The sequence below is a fragment of the Chiloscyllium plagiosum genome, chromosome 16 (genome assembly GCF_004010195.1).
Source record: "Chiloscyllium plagiosum isolate BGI_BamShark_2017 chromosome 16, ASM401019v2, whole genome shotgun sequence".
NCBI classification, from domain to species: domain Eukaryota; kingdom Metazoa; phylum Chordata; class Chondrichthyes; order Orectolobiformes; family Hemiscylliidae; genus Chiloscyllium; species Chiloscyllium plagiosum.
This window is the reverse complement of record NC_057725.1, coordinates 52,459,166-52,476,308: the sequence shown is the minus strand read 5'-3', so window position 1 is coordinate 52,476,308 and position 17,143 is coordinate 52,459,166. Positions and strand designations below refer to the sequence as shown.

Genomic DNA, 17,143 nt, shown 5'->3' with positions numbered 1-17,143 from the left:
GTTTAGACAGGATATACCAGGTCATTTGGATCAAGTTGGGGTAGAAGAAGAGTGACTGGGAAAATAAGACATTGTGATTTTACTGCTCCACGGATGCTGCCTGAACTGCTGTGCTCTTCCAGCACCACTAATCCAGATTGTGCTTTATTTGCCATGTCCAAATCCCATCTTAACAATACTAATACTATAACAAATAAATAATCTATAACTCCCAGAGCTGTCACCTATTACCTGGATGAATACATGATTTGTTTTTTTTTACTTCTTTGGAATGGGATTAGAGACAGACACCAAAAATCTGATTTTTGTTGTACTTTATCTATTGTTGATGACATGATAATTAAAATCATATCCTGCTTTAAATTGTTACTTATATCCTTGCTTCCCATATTCTAGTCTTTCTCTGTGAAATTTGCTGAAACCACTGACCCAGACAAGAAGCAGATGCTGCAGAAAGTCAACCAAGCAGTTGAGTCATCCCTGAAATCCCTGGAAGAGGCGATGCAACAAGCACTTTCCAACGGGGAGATTACCAAACGGGCTAAGGTATGGCACAACCAAGGAGATGATTATTTGTCATTGTTTGAAAGTTGAGACACAGAGTAGAATAGTGAATTGTTAAATTAAGCTAGTGGATGAGGCAGATTTAATGACTTCAGAGCCTCAACACCACTTAGGCCCTTTATTATTCATAAACTTGATTCACATATGTTTCTACATTTAGACAACTCTGTTAAGGTCAAGGTTCACAGTTTACTAATATGTTGAGAATAGAAAAGGAATGATTGAAAAATCAGAAATAGCTGCTAGGTAGACTGAACGGCACCAATAATTGTTTGAGTTAAGGACATTTTGCATAGCAACAGCAATTTCTTTTCTAAACCAATGCCTACAGGACCAGGAATGTGCCAGTTGTCCAAATATTCTGGTTGATCAAGAGGCCCATATAATCAATGTAAATATACACAGTAAGTAATAGCAATGTAATGCAGGGGTATAACATCACTGTTTCACTTTATTTCCAGCATATGTCACTTATTGACTTAAATAGAAGTTACTAGCAGAGAGCCTTCACACCCTGAACTGACTACTCTAATAGAGTGATAATATACCAAACTTTTTGTGTTTGAGGTATGTAACTTACATATGAAGAGGGCCTCAGGTTCTGGTTAAAACAAAGGTTGCTGCATCCATAAGTACCTAGAATGACATAGAGAACAAAATATCTACAGCATGCTGATGGAAAGCATATCTTCTCTGTTTCTTAATTTCTCTGCCCCCGCCCCCTCCTCACCCATTCCAACTTATCTCCCCATAAGCCTCCTGCACTTCGTGCTCTCAGATCCAACTTGGACTTTGTAATTAAGCCTACTGACCAGGGTGGTACTGTTACTATCTGGTGGACTGAACTCAACATTGCAGAGGCTGAGCACCAGCTCTCAGATACCTCCTCCTACAATGACCCTGCCTTGGAATATCAGGTCATTATGTCCATTGTGGTCACTAACCTCATTTCATCTGGTTTCCCCCCACCCACCCAACTGCTTCCAAGCTTATAGTCTCCCAATCCAGTACACCCTGCTTCTACCTCCTTCCCAAAATCTATAAACAGAACTGCCCGTGCACTCTGTTTCTGCCTGCTCCTGCCCCATAAAACTCATCTCTCCTTACCTTGACTCGATTTTTATTCTTCCCTTGTCCAACCCCTTCCTATTTACATTCCTGATTCCTTTGATGCTTTGCATCTGTTTCAGAGTTTCCAGTTTGCAAATTCCAACCGCCTTCCCTTTACGATGGACATACAGTCTCTTGACACGTCCAGATGGTATCAGGGCTCTCCACTCGCTCCTGATAAAAAGGCCTGAACCATCCCCTTCTACACCATCCTTATCCATGTGGCCGAGTTTGTCCTCACCCTGAACAACTGCTCTTCTAACTCCTCTCACTTTCTTCAGGTCAAATGGGTGGCCAGGGGGACCTACATGGATCCCAGTTATGCTTGTGTCTTTGTGGGGTATTTGGAATATTCTTTGTTCCAGTCTTTTTCTGGCCCCCACCCAGAACTCTTACACTGGCATATCAATGATACCATCAGTGCTGCTTCCCTGTCTTGTCCAGAATTGCAAACGTTTATCAATTTTGCTTCCAATTTCCACCCCACTCCCACCTTCACCTAGCCCTTCTTTGACTCCTCCCTTCTCTTCCTCGACATCTGTTTCCATTTCCAGGGAGAAGCTGGCCACCAATAACCACTATGAACTGATTGATTCCCACCATTACCTTGACTATACAGAGGCTCATAGAGATGTATTGCATGGAAACAGACCCTTCAGTCCAATTCAATCATGCCAACCAGATATCCTATATTAATCTAGTCCCATTTGCTAGCACTTGGCCTAGCAAAGGGCCCTCTCAACCCTTCTTATTCATATACCCATCCAGATGTCTTTTAAATGTTGTAAATGTACCAGCCTCCTCCATCACTTCTGGCAGCTCATTCCATACGTGCACCAGCCTTGGCGTGAAAAAGTTGCCCCTTAGGTCCCTTTTAAATATTTCCCCTTTGACCCTAAACCTATGCCCTCTAGTTCTAGACTCCCCCAAACCAGGGAAAAGACCTTGTCTATTTACCCAATCCATGTCTGTCATAATTTTATAAACCTCTGTAAGGTCCCCTGCAATGCTCCAGGGAAAACATCGCCTGCCTATTCAGCCTCTTCCTACAGCTCAAACCATCCAACTCGGGCAACATCCTTGTAAATCTTTTTTGAACCCTTTCAAGTTTCACAACACCTTTCCTATAGGAGGGAGACCAGAATTGCACATAATATTCCAAAAATGGCCTAACCAATGTACTGTACAACTGCAACATGACTTTGTCACTCCTATACTCAATACTCTGACCAATAAAGGAAAGCATACCAAATGTCTTCTTCACTATCCTATCTACTTGCGACTCCATTTTCATGGAACTACGAACCTGCACTCCAAGGTCTTTTCGCAGCACCTCACATTTATCTAAATTAAACTCCATCTCACACACCTTGGTCCATTGACCCATCTGATCAAGATCCCATTGTAATCTGAGGTAACCTTCTTTGCCGTCCACTAAGCCTCCAATTTTGGGTCTCATCTGCAACCTTACTAACTATACCTCCTATGTTCACACTAAAGAGATTCCATTTACCTAGATTCCATTCTCCCTCCTACGTCTCCATTGCATCTGTTCTGATTATTCCAACTTCAACAATGGGGCTTCTGAAATGTCCACCTTCATCCTCAAACAAGGATGCCCAGCATCATAGTTGACAGGCTTTCAGTTGAGTGTGACCCATCTCTTGCACTTCAGCCCTCAACACCCTCAACTTCCCTCCTACAATACTGACAGGCTCCCCTCAACCTCACCTGCCATGTGTACAGCATCCACATCTAGAGAAACATTAGCTGCCATTTCAGTCATTCTCAGTGAGATGCCATCATCAGATACATATTGCCTTTCCCTCCCTTGTCAGCCTTCCATAGGGACCGTTCCCTCCGGGACACCCTGGTCCTCGTCTCCTTCACTTCCAAACTCCCCCATTTCAGTATCAAGTTCAACAATTTAAGGCTTGAGGCACACCCTCCCATGTCCTCATCTCAGCCCCCATACACCAGGTATTGTCATCACGTGGTCTGTGATTACACAGTACCCGTTGTCAGCCACTATTAGTCCCCATTAGTAGCTATTCATTCTCCTAGGCTGACATTCTCCTGCTCCTCGGATGCTGCCTGACCGGCAGTGCTTTTCCAACACCAATCTCTTTGACTCTGTTCTCCAGCATCCGCAGTCCTCACTTTCTCCCTGTTACTTATTCCTTTGTCTATCCAACGTTCTCTCTCTTTGAGCATTATCTCCACCAGTCGTTTACTCCATCCCTATCCCAACCCTATCTTCTGCATAAAAGGTAACTTTTTCCTAGTTACCATCAGTTCTAAAGAATGGTCACTGGACCTGAACCGTTAACACTGATTTCTCTTCACACATGCTGCCAGACCTGATGAGCTTTTCTGACAATTTCTGTTTTTGTATAGTGTCTCTCTCTGTCTCTGCCCATTTCTGTCTGTCTCTCTGTCTCTCTCTCTCTCTCTCTCTCTAAGGACGTGTACCATGAGCTATGTATTCTTCAACCCGACCTGCAGCCACAAAAGGTTAAGGAGCTTGTTACCAGTAATTGTGAAGATCACCTTGGTCCTCAATTCTATGCCTCTGCATGCTTTTGACCAGGAACCAGTGACATTGCAACATTTTGCAGTTCACTGTGTATCAGGGAGGTGGCAGAGGTTCTCGAGGGAAGGGGGAGAGACAACATGACTTTGCACATGTCACAGGTTAACAAAGAGAGATACTGAAACAACATCAGACACCACTTGTTTCATATATAGGTGGGACCCAGACATCTGCAAAGCATCATTTTGCTCAATTCCTTGACAGCAACCTTGATTCTTTTGTCCCAGACCAGTCATCTAATCATACCATATTTAAATCACTGCAATAGGAAGTTGCTTACTGATCAGTGTGTCCTCTCTACATGTACTACATGACACTCCTCCACAATTCAACTGCAGTTTGCATACGAAAAGAGCTACACTTTCACCACAGTGTTGTGGAGCAAACTATCTGCGTTCTGAAACAACAGTTCAACAGAATGAGTCATTCAGCATTGAGGATACCTATAATGCTCACTGGAGCATGTTTCTAAATTCATGATTGTCTCCTGTACACTGCACAACCCAGCTATTATAAGGACATAGCTTTTGCCACTTGGTTTTGTGTTGTCTTCAAACTTGAAGATAACCAGAACTATACCGAAAGTACAATATGACTTTTGCCTTCTACCATAACAGTGCAGTCTGTATTGATTTGTATGTTATGCATAATCATGCAGTTTTGCTTAACTATCATGATTGTCTAATCGTATTCTTTTACAGTTGCTGTTGGATGATTCAAAGGATATGTTGTCTGATTGGCTGGATGTTCAATTTGGTAGTCAGGTGACTGACAATTCCATCTTTTCTACTCTTCCCAAGTACTGGGAGGGAGAATATCACAAAGACATGGATGCACTTAATGTAAGTAATTATAATTATTTTAGTAGTGGTAAATTGTTACAATTTACTTCGGACATTAGGATATATTGTTCTTTAATCGAAAGCCGGTTTAAAAATCAATCAATACTTTATCACAATGGACAAGTCTCAAATCATTCATTGTCGCTATGTAACTGTCAGATGTCAAACCACTCAATTGTCTAACCCCAAGGATTGAAATGCCATTCCCACACCCTTTTCTGACCCTACCCCACTTTCCCCCTTGAAGACACATGTTACAACCAATCTTTTTGACCATGTGGTTGGTTATCAGATCTAATTTCATCCTGTGTGCTATATTTGTTTTATAATGTTGCTGTGAAGTGTTTTGGGATGTTTTATTTTATTAAAGGTTTAATGTAAGGTCTGTGATTTATGTATATTTTAATATCACGTTTTTGAGTTTGGATTTTTGAATGTGAACGAGTGGCATATGGGTTTCTGTGTGTCTAATGATTAACCTGCAAGTATTTGTGTAGCCATGGTGATTTATTTTAAAGCAGTGTGAGAGAAGTACTTCCCAGAGATTAATAATTCATTTGTTTATATTGGGAAGATTTCACCGGTGAATAAAGTAAACAGTCATGTATGAGGCTTCAATTTAGAAGGTCAGGAATTGTTCTTTTTAATTCTTCTTTGGATTAGGTCAGTCAACCATAACTTGGAAGAAAGGGTTTTTTGTGTTTCAGTCTGGGCAGTTCTGCAAGGTTCTTGCTTAGAGCTGGATATGGAAGCAGTTGCTCCTGAAAAAGTGAGAAAATAGTTTAGAATTAGTAAAAATAGATTACCTTGGTATAAGGAGTTTACTAAGAGTTCAGCACCAGAAGTGTTAGTTAAATGCTGAAGGGTGATTTGAAGCTGAGAAAGATTAAGCTCCATTGTATGATGGCTCTAGGAAGAAGCAATCCAATTCTCAAGACTGGGATAGAAGCCGCAGTCCAACTCTGTAAGGTGATAGAGTAGTCAGTTTTGTCTGTACATGTACAGTGATTGGGGTACTTTGGGATTTATGGAATTATATTTTTACACTGTGTTTTAAAATATTCAAATTTGATTTATATATAATAGATTGATTTATTCTATTTTATCTTCACTTTGGTAACGTTTCCTTCTACTATCCCTTTTGGACCCCTATGACCACTGTAAGTGCTGTACAGTATCTGTTCTGGAATACCCTGCTCCTCATGCCCATGGTATAATGTTTTCCTTTCACTCTATTCTAAAGCTCAAGTTACAGATACTCTACTCCTCATGCATCATGCAGTACAGTACTTTCTAAGTTTTTTTGTTTGTCTATAGGTTTTGCCTGCAGATGTTTTAACTCGAGTGAGTGAATATGTTCCTGAGATTGTGCAGTTTGTTAAGCAGGTGGTTGATAATGGTTATGGGTACGTATTTGTCACTGACAGCTAACACAGTACCTTCTATATGTATGTGTATATGATGTATAAAACCTAATAATAAAAGTGATTGTAGGTACAGTTTGATGACAACCTTTATTCAGTCCATATTTGCATCTTTCTGTAAAACAGTGAATTGAACTTGAACCATTACATAGGCAAACAAAACTGTTTACAAAAGCAGATTGGATAAATAGTGAAGAAGAAGATATAATATTGTTAAAATAGATCTTTTCAAATGTATTTATGATTACATTGCGGAACAAAAAGCCCAAGGTGCTTTTCCATTTGGAGTCAGGCCGAGGTAGTGAATAAAGGAGTGAATTTGGAGAAATTCTTTTCATCCTGTTTCAATGAGTCAGAATCGAGGGAACAGGCTGTAATTTTGAAATATGCAAATGATACAAATGTAAATGTAGTAGACAATGAGAGGAATACTAACTGACATCAGGAGGATATAGGCAGGTGTCGTAGATGGGCATATGGTGGAGAAAGTTTAACGCAAACGTTTTAATAGGAAATATGAGGGGAGGTTCCATAAACTAAACAGTTTAATTCTAAAGGATGTGCAGGAACAGAGAGTATTGTATTCAATTTCAGGCAATGTGCTTTAAGAAAGATCAAGGGTATGTGTGGTTCAACAGAAATTACCATCAGAGAAAAGCAGAGATTGAGGATATTTACTATATATATACACACACACACACATGTATTTAATATTGCAGCAAGTCTCACTCTCTCATCTGCCACGCTGCATATGTTACCAACTATTCACTTAAAACTATAGAATCCCTACACTGTTGAAGCAGGCCATTTGGTCTATCATGTCTACACCAACCTTCTGAAGAGCGTCCCACTCGGACATCCCCCGCCCACCTACCCTATCCCTGCAACCCTGCATTTCTCATGGCTAATCCACCTAGCCTGAACATCCTGGATACTATGGGCAATTTAGCATCGCCAATTTACCTGACCTACACATCTTTGGACAAGGGGAAAACCTGGGGGAAACCCAGACAGACACAGGGAGAATGTGCAAACTCCACATAGACAGACACCGGAGGCTGAAATCAAACCTGGGTCCTTGGTGCTGTGAGACAGCAGTGCTAACCACTGATTCCCCATCTTGCTCCTATTATGGCAGCTGTAACACTCAAATGGCAATGCAGTAGTTGATACAATTCCACACATGATACAGAGCAAGGTGATGCCAAATGGGAGGCAGAAGAATCTAACTGGTAGGGATTAGGAATGGTTACATGTCCGTCGTGCCATGAACGAGATGGTGCTCACTATCAGTGGAACATCCATTGCTGCATTCACCAGCTTAAGTTTTGATGCTACATGAAATTTAGTGGATAGACTAGAGGCAAGATCCATTCTTGGTGAGACCCCGGATATAAGTGGCTTGCAACCAGAACAGAAAATGAAGATACAGCAGGTGTCAGTTTACCAGAACATGGGGTTACACACCAGTTTGGCTGCAAAGAACTTGGGTGAACACTTTGGAGGTGGGCTACAGAAGATTAATGGATATACATAATAAGATACTCAATGTAATGTTAAGCTTGTCAGAAAGTTGAAAAGGCTGTGAAAGCTGGGAATAATATTTGCATAGGCATTATACAAACGTTGTCTTTCTTTTCCAGATCACAATTGTTTGCTAACTTCAGTAACATAGTTCTGGACCCAGTGAGGTGTGTGCAATGGCTGATGCTTCAACTTTTGTTGAAGTAGGAGCCACCCAATGATAAATGCTGGGTAAAAGCATGCAGTGAAGCTCAGTTTGTTGCCAAACGCAGAGTGAACAATGACATCCAAAGTCAGGATGGCAGCAGAGATGGTTAGGTGCTATAGTAGTCCAGTAATCTGTCAAACAACAGGGAAAAGGACTGCTAATTATCACCACTGAGAAGTAGAAGTGGGATCTTGGTGTACCAACCTGTTGTTTTCACTATATGCAGTATCCGGCATTAAAAGTTATCAATTTCCACCAGACATGCTGCAACCATTGTAGCATTGTATAGGAGAATGAGGACATTATTGGATGCAACAGTGCACGTAAGTTGACAGTGGAGGAGAGCTTATGGAAAAAGATGGTGCAAATAGGGGAGATGCTCATCAAGAAAACAAGAAAAAGATGAGTCACAGTACAAAATTATCTACAAAATTATTTTTGTTGGCTGCAGAGAGGTTAGAGCTGGTAAGGGAGCTGGATATAGTGAAGGATTCTTTTCTCACTGAAAGTTGGGGAAGGAGAAAAAAATTGAAGGAGCAGATAAGCTGGGATAATAGTGAAAATTGGCCTGGCTGTTGAAGATCTGAGTTTGCTTGGCCACACATACTGATGAGAATCTATGTCTGTGGGTGAAATAATTGATTTGTAACGTGTGTTGATTGGAATCTTGATGGTGGAAGAATCAGAGCATTCAAATCATAAGGATAATGAGTTGTCCAATACAAAGATTGCACAAGGGAAAGAGGGATATTTATCCAAACAAAGACCTTAGGAGGACAATACACATGTGTAGGGTAAGACATTTGGAATGGAAAGATGTGGTGTAGGACTTCTGATGAGAACTATGCTTGAGTAGGTTGTACTGAGGAGTTATTATACAGTCTTGGGGGCATCAGCTCCTGGGGAAAAGTAACATTACCTTTCTCGTGCCTAATAATTTGTATGGTGTATGCTCCCACAGATATGTCTCCAACGGTTCGGTATATTTTGACACGGTGAAATTTGACAGCAGTGAGAAGCATTCATATGCCAAATTGGTGCCTGAGGCTGTCGGAGACCAGAAAGCACTGCATGAAGGAGAAGGTGAGAGTTCTAACCAAAGGTACATTTGTTCGGTCAATTGGTGCATAAATGTTCACAGATCCTTTCATATTTCAAGGAAAAATCTTGGCACTGTGTGAAATTTAAAAATCTTTGGAGTCACAAAGATAATTCCAGATGCTTGAACAAACCTATGGTAAGAAGCTTCCATAATTCTTATAAACATAACAGCAAGCTGTAAGTCTATTGAGGTTAAGTTGAAGCTAGAAGGAAAGAGGTTTGTTGTATTACGTGCTTTTTAAATCCTCTCAGAATCCCCAAGTGCTTCATAATCAATGAATTGTTTTTTAAAATACAATCATTTTTCAATTCAATGCATTTTTTATTTTTGCTAACAAAATTTTATATAGTTTTGAGACTGACTGATTTCATTGTTGGAATTAAGGTTTTTTTTTCCTTAAAGCCTTTTCTAGCGTAAAGGCAGCAATGAATCATTAAAGATGGTCTGTTGTGTATTGTTCCTTGGCAGCAGTCAGAAAATACAATTCTGAATGAACACGTGTAAGAATTAGGACTAAGAACTGAGGAAAAGACATAAAAAATTGCTGAATTACCTGGAAAGTCAGCATAACAGGAAATCTGATTGCTAACGTGACTGAGCTCATTTAGGATTTGGGGACTTACAGTTCTAATCAATAGCAGAACAAAATTGGCGCTAGTGTTTCTTGGCTTTCACAGGAAAATGGAGATGAAAATACATTATATTGTTTGATAAAAAGGTTTTTGAGTTTGAATGGAAAATGAAAGTTGGGAAAAGATGGAATTTAAGGAGTTGGAGTGACCACAGTTCGGTTACGTTTAGTTTAGTGATGGAAAGGGATAGGTACATGCCACAGGGCAGGAGTTCTAGATGGGGGAAGGGCAATTATAATGCGATTAGGCAAGACTTAGGAGGCATAGAATGGGGCAGCAAAATGCAGGGAATGGGGACAATCGAAATGTGGAGCTGGTTTAAGGAACAGATATTGCATGTCTTTGATAGATATGTCCCTAACAGGCAGGGAGGAAGTGATAATGTAAGGGAACCGTGGTTTACTAAATAAATTTTTTCTCTTGTTAAGCGGTAGAGGGAGGCTTATGTGACGTTGAGGCGTGATGGTTCAGATGAGGCAATGGAGAGTTACAGAGTAGCTAGGAATGATTTAAAGAGCGAGTTAAGAAGAGCAAGGAGGGGACATGAACAGTCTTTAGCAGGTAGAATAAAGGAGAACCATCAAGCTTTCTATAGATATGTGAGGAATAAAAGGATGACTAGGGTAGGAATTGGGCCTGTCAAAGACAGAAGTGCTAAGTTGTGTGTGGACCCTGTGGAGATCAGAGAGGTGCTATATGAGTATTTCTCATCTGTTTTCACTCAGGAAAAGGACAATATTGTAGGGGAGAAGACTGAGTTATGGGCTATTAGACTTGAAAGGATTGAGGTTTGTAAATCAATTCTAGAAGGTATGAAAGTAGATAAGACCACTGGGCCTGATGGGATTTTTCCAAGAATTTTCTGAGAAGCTAGGGAGGAGATGGCTGAGCCTTTGGCCTTGATCTTTGAGTCGTCATTGTCTACAGGTTTAATACCTGAGGACTGGAGGATTGCAAATGTTGTGCCCTTGTTCAAGAAGGGCAATAGAGATGACCCAGGTAATTATAGACCAGTGAGCCTTACGTCTGTTATAGGAAAAGTTTTGGAAAGGATTATAAGAGTAGGATTTATAATCATCTAGCAAGCAACAATTTGATTGGAAATAGTCAACATGGATTAATCAAGAGCAGGTCATGTCTCAGAAACCTCATTGAGTTTTTTGAGAAGGTGACCGTGTGGATGAGGGTAGGGCAGTTGACGTGATTTACATGGACTTCAGTAAAGCCTTTGTTCAGCTTCCACATGGTAGGCTTTTGGAGAAAATGCAGAGGCATGGGATTGAGGATGATTTAGCGGTTTGGATTAGAAACTGGCTTTCTGTAAGAATGCAACTAGTGATGGTTGATGGAAAATATTCAGCCTGGAGTCTGATTAATAGTGGTGTGCCACAAGGATATGTTTTGGGACCACTGCTGTTTGTCATTTTTATAAACGACTTGGATGCAGGCATAGGTGGATGGGTTAGTAAGTTTGCAGACGATACTAAAGTCGGTGGAGTGGTGGACAGTGTGGATGAATGTTGCAGGTTGCAGGGAGACTTGGATAAACTGCAGAATTAGGCTGAAAGATGGCAAAATGGAATTCAGTATAGATAAATGTGAAGTGATTCACTTTGGGAAGAATAATAGGAAGGCAGAATACTGGGTCAATGGAAAGATTCTTGGTAGTATGGATGTGCAGAGGGATCTTGGTGTCCATGTACATAGTTCCCTGAAAGTTCCCACCCAGGTTGATAGTGCTGATAAGAAGGCATATGGTGGTTTGGTTTTATTAGTAGAGGGATTGACTTCTGGAGCTGTGATGTCATGCTGCAACTGTACAAAACACTAGTGCGACCTTGCTTGGAGTATTGTGTGCAGTTTTGGCTGCCACATTACAGGAAGGATGTGGAAGCATTGGAAAAGGTGTAGAGGAGATTTACCAGGATGTTGCCTGGTCTAGAACGAAGGTCTTACGAGGAAAGGCTGAGGGACTTGGGTCTGTTCTCATTGGAGAGAAGAAGGCTAAGAGGGGATTTAATAGAGACATACAAGATGATCAGAGGATTAGATAGGGTGGACAGTGAAAGTCTTTTTCCTAGGATAATGACATCTGCTTGTACGAGGGGCCATAGCTGCAAATTGAGGGGTGATAAATTTAAGACAGATGTCAGAGGCAGGCTTTTTACTCAGAAAGTGATAAGGGAGTGGAAGGCCCTGCCTGCCAGTGTAGTTACCTCAGCCACATTAGGGGCATTTAAACAATTTTTGGATAAGCATATGGATGATGGGATAGTGTAAGGTGATGGTCTTAGATTAGTTCGCAGGTCAGTGCAACATCGAGAGCCAAAGGGCCTATTCTGTGCTGTATTGTTCTATGTTAAAGTGATTTTACAATTCTGGGTACACAAACTGCAGTGGTTTTTGTATCCTGCTTCAGTTTTCAAACCTTGTCTTAAGAAAGACTTGGTTTTCAGTGATTCACTGAGTAAGTGCAGAATTCATTGTGCCTGAGAGTCTTTCAGATTCTTCATGTATTTAAAAAGTGAAGAAGATACAAAACCAAAAGCTATAGGCCAGGAAGCTTATCAGGAAGATGTTAGAGCCTCTTTATAAAGGCTATAATAGCAGACCGTTCATAAATATGATCTAGTAGAGTTAGCATGTCTTCATGAAGGAGAAAGTGAACACTGCAGATGCTGGAGATCAGAACTGAAAATGTTTTGCTGGAAAAGCGCAGCAGGTCAGGCAGCATCCAAGGAGCAGGAGAATCGACATTTCAGGCATGAAGAAGGGCTCATGCCCGAAACGTCGATTCTCCTGCTCCTTGGTGTCTTCATGAAGGGTCAATCATGCCTAATAAAATTACTAGAATTCTTCGAAGAAGTAACAAACAGTTTGGATAAAGGGGAAGCAGTGAATGTAATATATGTGGATTTTGAGAAAGCGTTTGATAAGGTACCTTGCATTTGGCTACTTAAGGTAAGAGCCCATAGCCCTGGAGGTAGAATATTAGCATGGATAGAGGATTGGTTAACTAATATAAAACAGAGTTGGGAAAAAGGGGACATTTTCAGGATGGTAAACTGTAGCCAGTAGTGTGCCACAGAAAATTCTGGAGCCACAATTGCTTACAATATGTATTAATGATTTGGATGTAGAAAGTGAGTGTACTGTAGCTAAGTTTGTGGCTGACATAAAAATAGGTTGAAAGACAAACAGTGAGGATGACACAGTCTGCAAGGGAACATAGACAGGCACAGTGAGTGGGCAAAAGCATTGGCACATGGAATATAAAATGGGGATATGTGAAGCTTTGTATTTGGCATGAAGAATAGAGGAGCTGAATGTTGTTTAAATGGAGAAAGACTGCAGAAAGCTATAAAACAGAGGGATTTGGGAGTCCTGGTCCACGCATCATGAAAAGCTACCATCCGGGTTCAGTAGGTAATGCATAAGGCAAAGGGAATGGAGTATAAAAAGATAGAGATTGTCTAAAACTATACAAGGTACTAGCCAGACCACAGGTGGAATACTGTGAATAGTTTTGAGCCCATTATCCATGGAAAAACATATTGGCATTAGAGGCAGTCCAAAGAAGATTCACTAGGCTCATACCAGGTATGGAGGTACTGTTTTATGAGGAGAGGTTGAGTTGATTGGACTGCTCTTATTGAAATATCAAATGAGAGGTGATCTTACTGACATAGTCATACTGCACGGAAACATGTACAAGATTCTTAGATGATTTGACAAGGTAAATGTGGAAAGGTTGTTTTCCCCAATATGAGAGTTGAGGACTAGAGAGCATAATCTCAGAATGAGTGGTCACACATTTAAGACCCACGAGGAGGAATATCTCTCTGAGGATGGTTAATCTGAGAAATTCTTTACCACAGAGGGCTGTTGAGGCTGGGTCATTAAGTATATTCAAGGCAGAAATCGAGAATTTTTTTTTACTCAGTGAGGGAGTCTGGGTTCTGGTAAAAGCAGGAAAATAGTGTTGAGGATTATTGGATCAGTCACAATCTCATCATATGGTGGAGGAGGACTCAAAGGGGTAAATGGCCTACTGCTGCTCCGATGCCTTAGTGGTGCGGACTGGGTTAAGCAATCTCAACTAGGATTATGATTTCAGTGTCTCCAGGCTAAGGAGAAAAATCAACCAGCGCTCCAGCTGTTAGTTGCTGTGCTATGATTCCTTCAGGAAACTTGTTCTGTCCAAGGTTAGTGGAAAGGATTGTTGCCTGTGATGCCTTGCAGGTAAATGGCTCACACATAATGTATAGGTCGATTTGCCGAGGTTGTTAAAAACCAAGCAACATACTTGGAACTCCACTCCAAAAAAAGTCAGCAACTTGTAGCGAATGGGGGAGTACACTTGGAAAAAATGAAGCCATTCAAATTGCTTTCTAATGGATGTGATGGGAAAATATTCTTGACTTCTTAGGTGACCTTAGTATTTCAGCTGATCGACTAAGTGAGAAGCACTCTCCCAATGATTTTGCACTGTGGAAAGCCTCCAAGCCTGGAGAACCATCTTGGGATTCGCCCTGGGGAAAGGTGAGGAGAAAGCATCAATCCTGCACCCTTCATTGCTCAGTTACATTGTTGAGATAGACATGGAATGGCAGAATCCAACCACATTTTTAAAAATAAAGTTCCGTTAACAAAGGAATTTAAATTCTAAGGCCATTTCAAATAATCCACCCCATGTGTGGTGACTAACAGTCCACGCAGTTCAGGTCTGGAAAGCCGACTAGAATATGTCACCAAACGTTATAGTACTGTCCATTTCACATCTCCTCTATAACTGTTTCAGTACAGTTGTCCAGGATTAGCACACAAAGTAATACAACATAGTAAAGTGTCATCGAGCGCATTGTGTTTTCTATCCAAAGCGCTCTCCAATTAATCCCACTATCCTGCTCTTTCCCACAGCCCTGTAAATTATCCCTTCAAATATTTACCCAGTTTCATTCAAAAATTGCTGTGAACCTGCTTGCTAGTTTTTTCAGCATTGCAACCAGATCATTGCATCAAAAGATTCTTTGTCTTCAGTCTTTTTGCCTATTGACTTAATCTGTGTCCTCTGGTTACCAATCATTCTGTCATTGGAAACAGTTTATCTTCAATTATTCTATCAAATGAGTTTCTGGTTTGAAGTTTCTGCATTGAATATACTTTTAAATTTTTGCTCCACATAATTAAAGTTCCTAGTCCCTTGCTGCAAGCTCCAATAAATAGCTTCCATATTCTTGTCAAGACCTTGACATCACTGAACAATTTTGATACCCTTAAAAAGAACACATTACTCCAGATAAAACCTAACCAATGTGTCCTCAAGTTTCTGCAAAGCTTTCTCAACTTGTTCTGTCACCTTCAAATGTTTCTTTTGTACAGCATCCAAGTTCTCTGTACTGTACTCAATTTTAAAATTGTACAAAGAAATTCATATTGCTGCTGTTTCTTCTTAACAAAATATATCAATTCACATTTCTGTGCATTAAAATCTATCTGCTGTGCAAGCACCTACCTTTTCATTTGCGTTTCTGGAGCAGAAAGCAGGCCTCCAAAGACCAGCCAGACAGGCCAATGCCCATCATTCAAAATACATGAGAAGTTAAAGGAACCTTGCAGCTGTTAGCATAAAGGCTCCATGACTACTTATGCTACTATGATTTGGAGATGCCAGTGTTGGACTGGGGTGTACAAAGTTAAAAATCACACAACACCAGGTTATAGTCCAACAAGTTTAATTGGAAGCACACTGGCTTTCAGAGCGCCGCTCCTTCATCAGGTGCATTACCACCTGATGAAGGAGCAGCGCTCTGAAAGCTAGCGTGCTTCTGATTAAACCTGTTGGACTATAACCTGGTGTTGTGAGATTTTTAACTATGCTACTATGGAACGCATGACCCCACAATCCCTTGACATCATCTTGCCCATCTGTTTTAGTCAGTCTGTCCACTTTGAAGTGTGTTACTGTCTTCCTTGCATTTTATTACCTTTGAGATTTTTTTTTATTGCTAAAATTATTATCAAGCCTAGTTAATGTGTGCCAACAAGAGCAGTAGTTTAGTGGTCACCATAGGGGAAACACATTCTCTGCTTTATGTCACTTATGCTTATGTAATTTTGTATACACACTGCCACCGTCACTAAAATCCCATTGACTTTATTTTTGTTTATAAGTCTGCTATGCAATATTTGTCAACATCCTATTGAAAGTCCATAAATATAACATTATCTGTTCTGTCATTATTAAACTGTTCTGACTCTTTATCCATTTATTACATATGATCTGTCTTTAACACCCTTGCTTTTTTATTTATTAGCCCATAGTCCAAGTACTGATTCGTTTTGTCACAAATTATTGTTTTTAAAATTTTCCCATCACTGCTATTAGGCTGGCAAATCCTGCATTTATCTGTCTTCCCCAAGTAATCTTTCTCGCTGTAAGCATCTATTCATGTATTGCTATGATTTGGGGGAGCTGGTGTGTGACTGGGATGGACAAAGCTAAAAAAAAATCATGCAACACCAGGTTATAGTCCCACAGATTTATTTGGAGTCACTAGCTTTCGAACCACTGCTTCATCAGGTGGTTGTCTGATGAAGAAGCAGTGCTTCAAAAGCTAGTGCCTCCAACTAAACCTGTTGGACTATAACCTGCTGTTGCATGATCTTTTAAGTGTATTTGATGTATTATTGTTAATAACAATTTCTAATGTTTATTGTTGATTCTTTTCCAATTTCCTGCTCATCTCTATCTTGACAGGGCCGCCCCGGTTGGCATATCGAATGTTCAGCAATGGCTGGCAGCATTCTTGGAGAATCCATGGACATCCACGGTGGAGGATTTGACCTACGATTCCCTCATCATGACAATGAATTGGCCCAGTCTGAGGTACAGTCACAGCTTTTGTCATTGTCGCTTGCTTTATTTAAAAAAAAGTCACCAACTCATGATTTTTCCCTATGGAATCAAGCAAGTACAGAACTAAAGTATTACAGTTGCTCTGGTGAGCAGAATCAACCACTTTGTTTCAGACTGAGCCACCTGGGTATGATGAGGGAGACCAATTACATAGTGTTATTTAAAAAAAAACTTTTCAATATTTGAAGGGCCCAACATGGAATTAATTTTCGGCAGTTTTAAAGC

The 17,143-nt window shown here is 40.5% G+C and overlaps 1 protein-coding gene and 1 long non-coding RNA gene across 5 annotated transcripts in view; one reads left to right on the top strand and one right to left on the bottom strand.

Annotated features, from left to right (window-relative positions):
• Positions 1-17,143, bottom strand: part of LOC122557915 — a 98,094-nt gene that overhangs the window by 14,394 nt on the left and 66,557 nt on the right. Inside the window, exon 2 of the long non-coding RNA XR_006313973.1 lies at positions 1,145-1,200. This is a non-coding gene — a long non-coding RNA (uncharacterized LOC122557915). The remainder of the gene's footprint in view (positions 1-1,144; positions 1,201-17,143) is intronic.
• Positions 1-17,143, top strand: part of cars1 (cysteinyl-tRNA synthetase 1) — a 205,681-nt gene that overhangs the window by 145,574 nt on the left and 42,964 nt on the right. For all 4 annotated transcript variants that reach the window (XM_043706117.1, XM_043706116.1, XM_043706118.1 and 1 more), the window contains 6 exons: positions 397-546; positions 4,969-5,109; positions 6,427-6,515; positions 9,227-9,348; positions 14,429-14,541; positions 16,760-16,888. In XM_043706117.1, the coding sequence (XP_043562052.1) occupies positions 397-546; positions 4,969-5,109; positions 6,427-6,515; positions 9,227-9,348; positions 14,429-14,541; positions 16,760-16,888 (744 nt within the window). The remainder of the gene's footprint in view (positions 1-396; positions 547-4,968; positions 5,110-6,426; positions 6,516-9,226; positions 9,349-14,428; positions 14,542-16,759; positions 16,889-17,143) is intronic.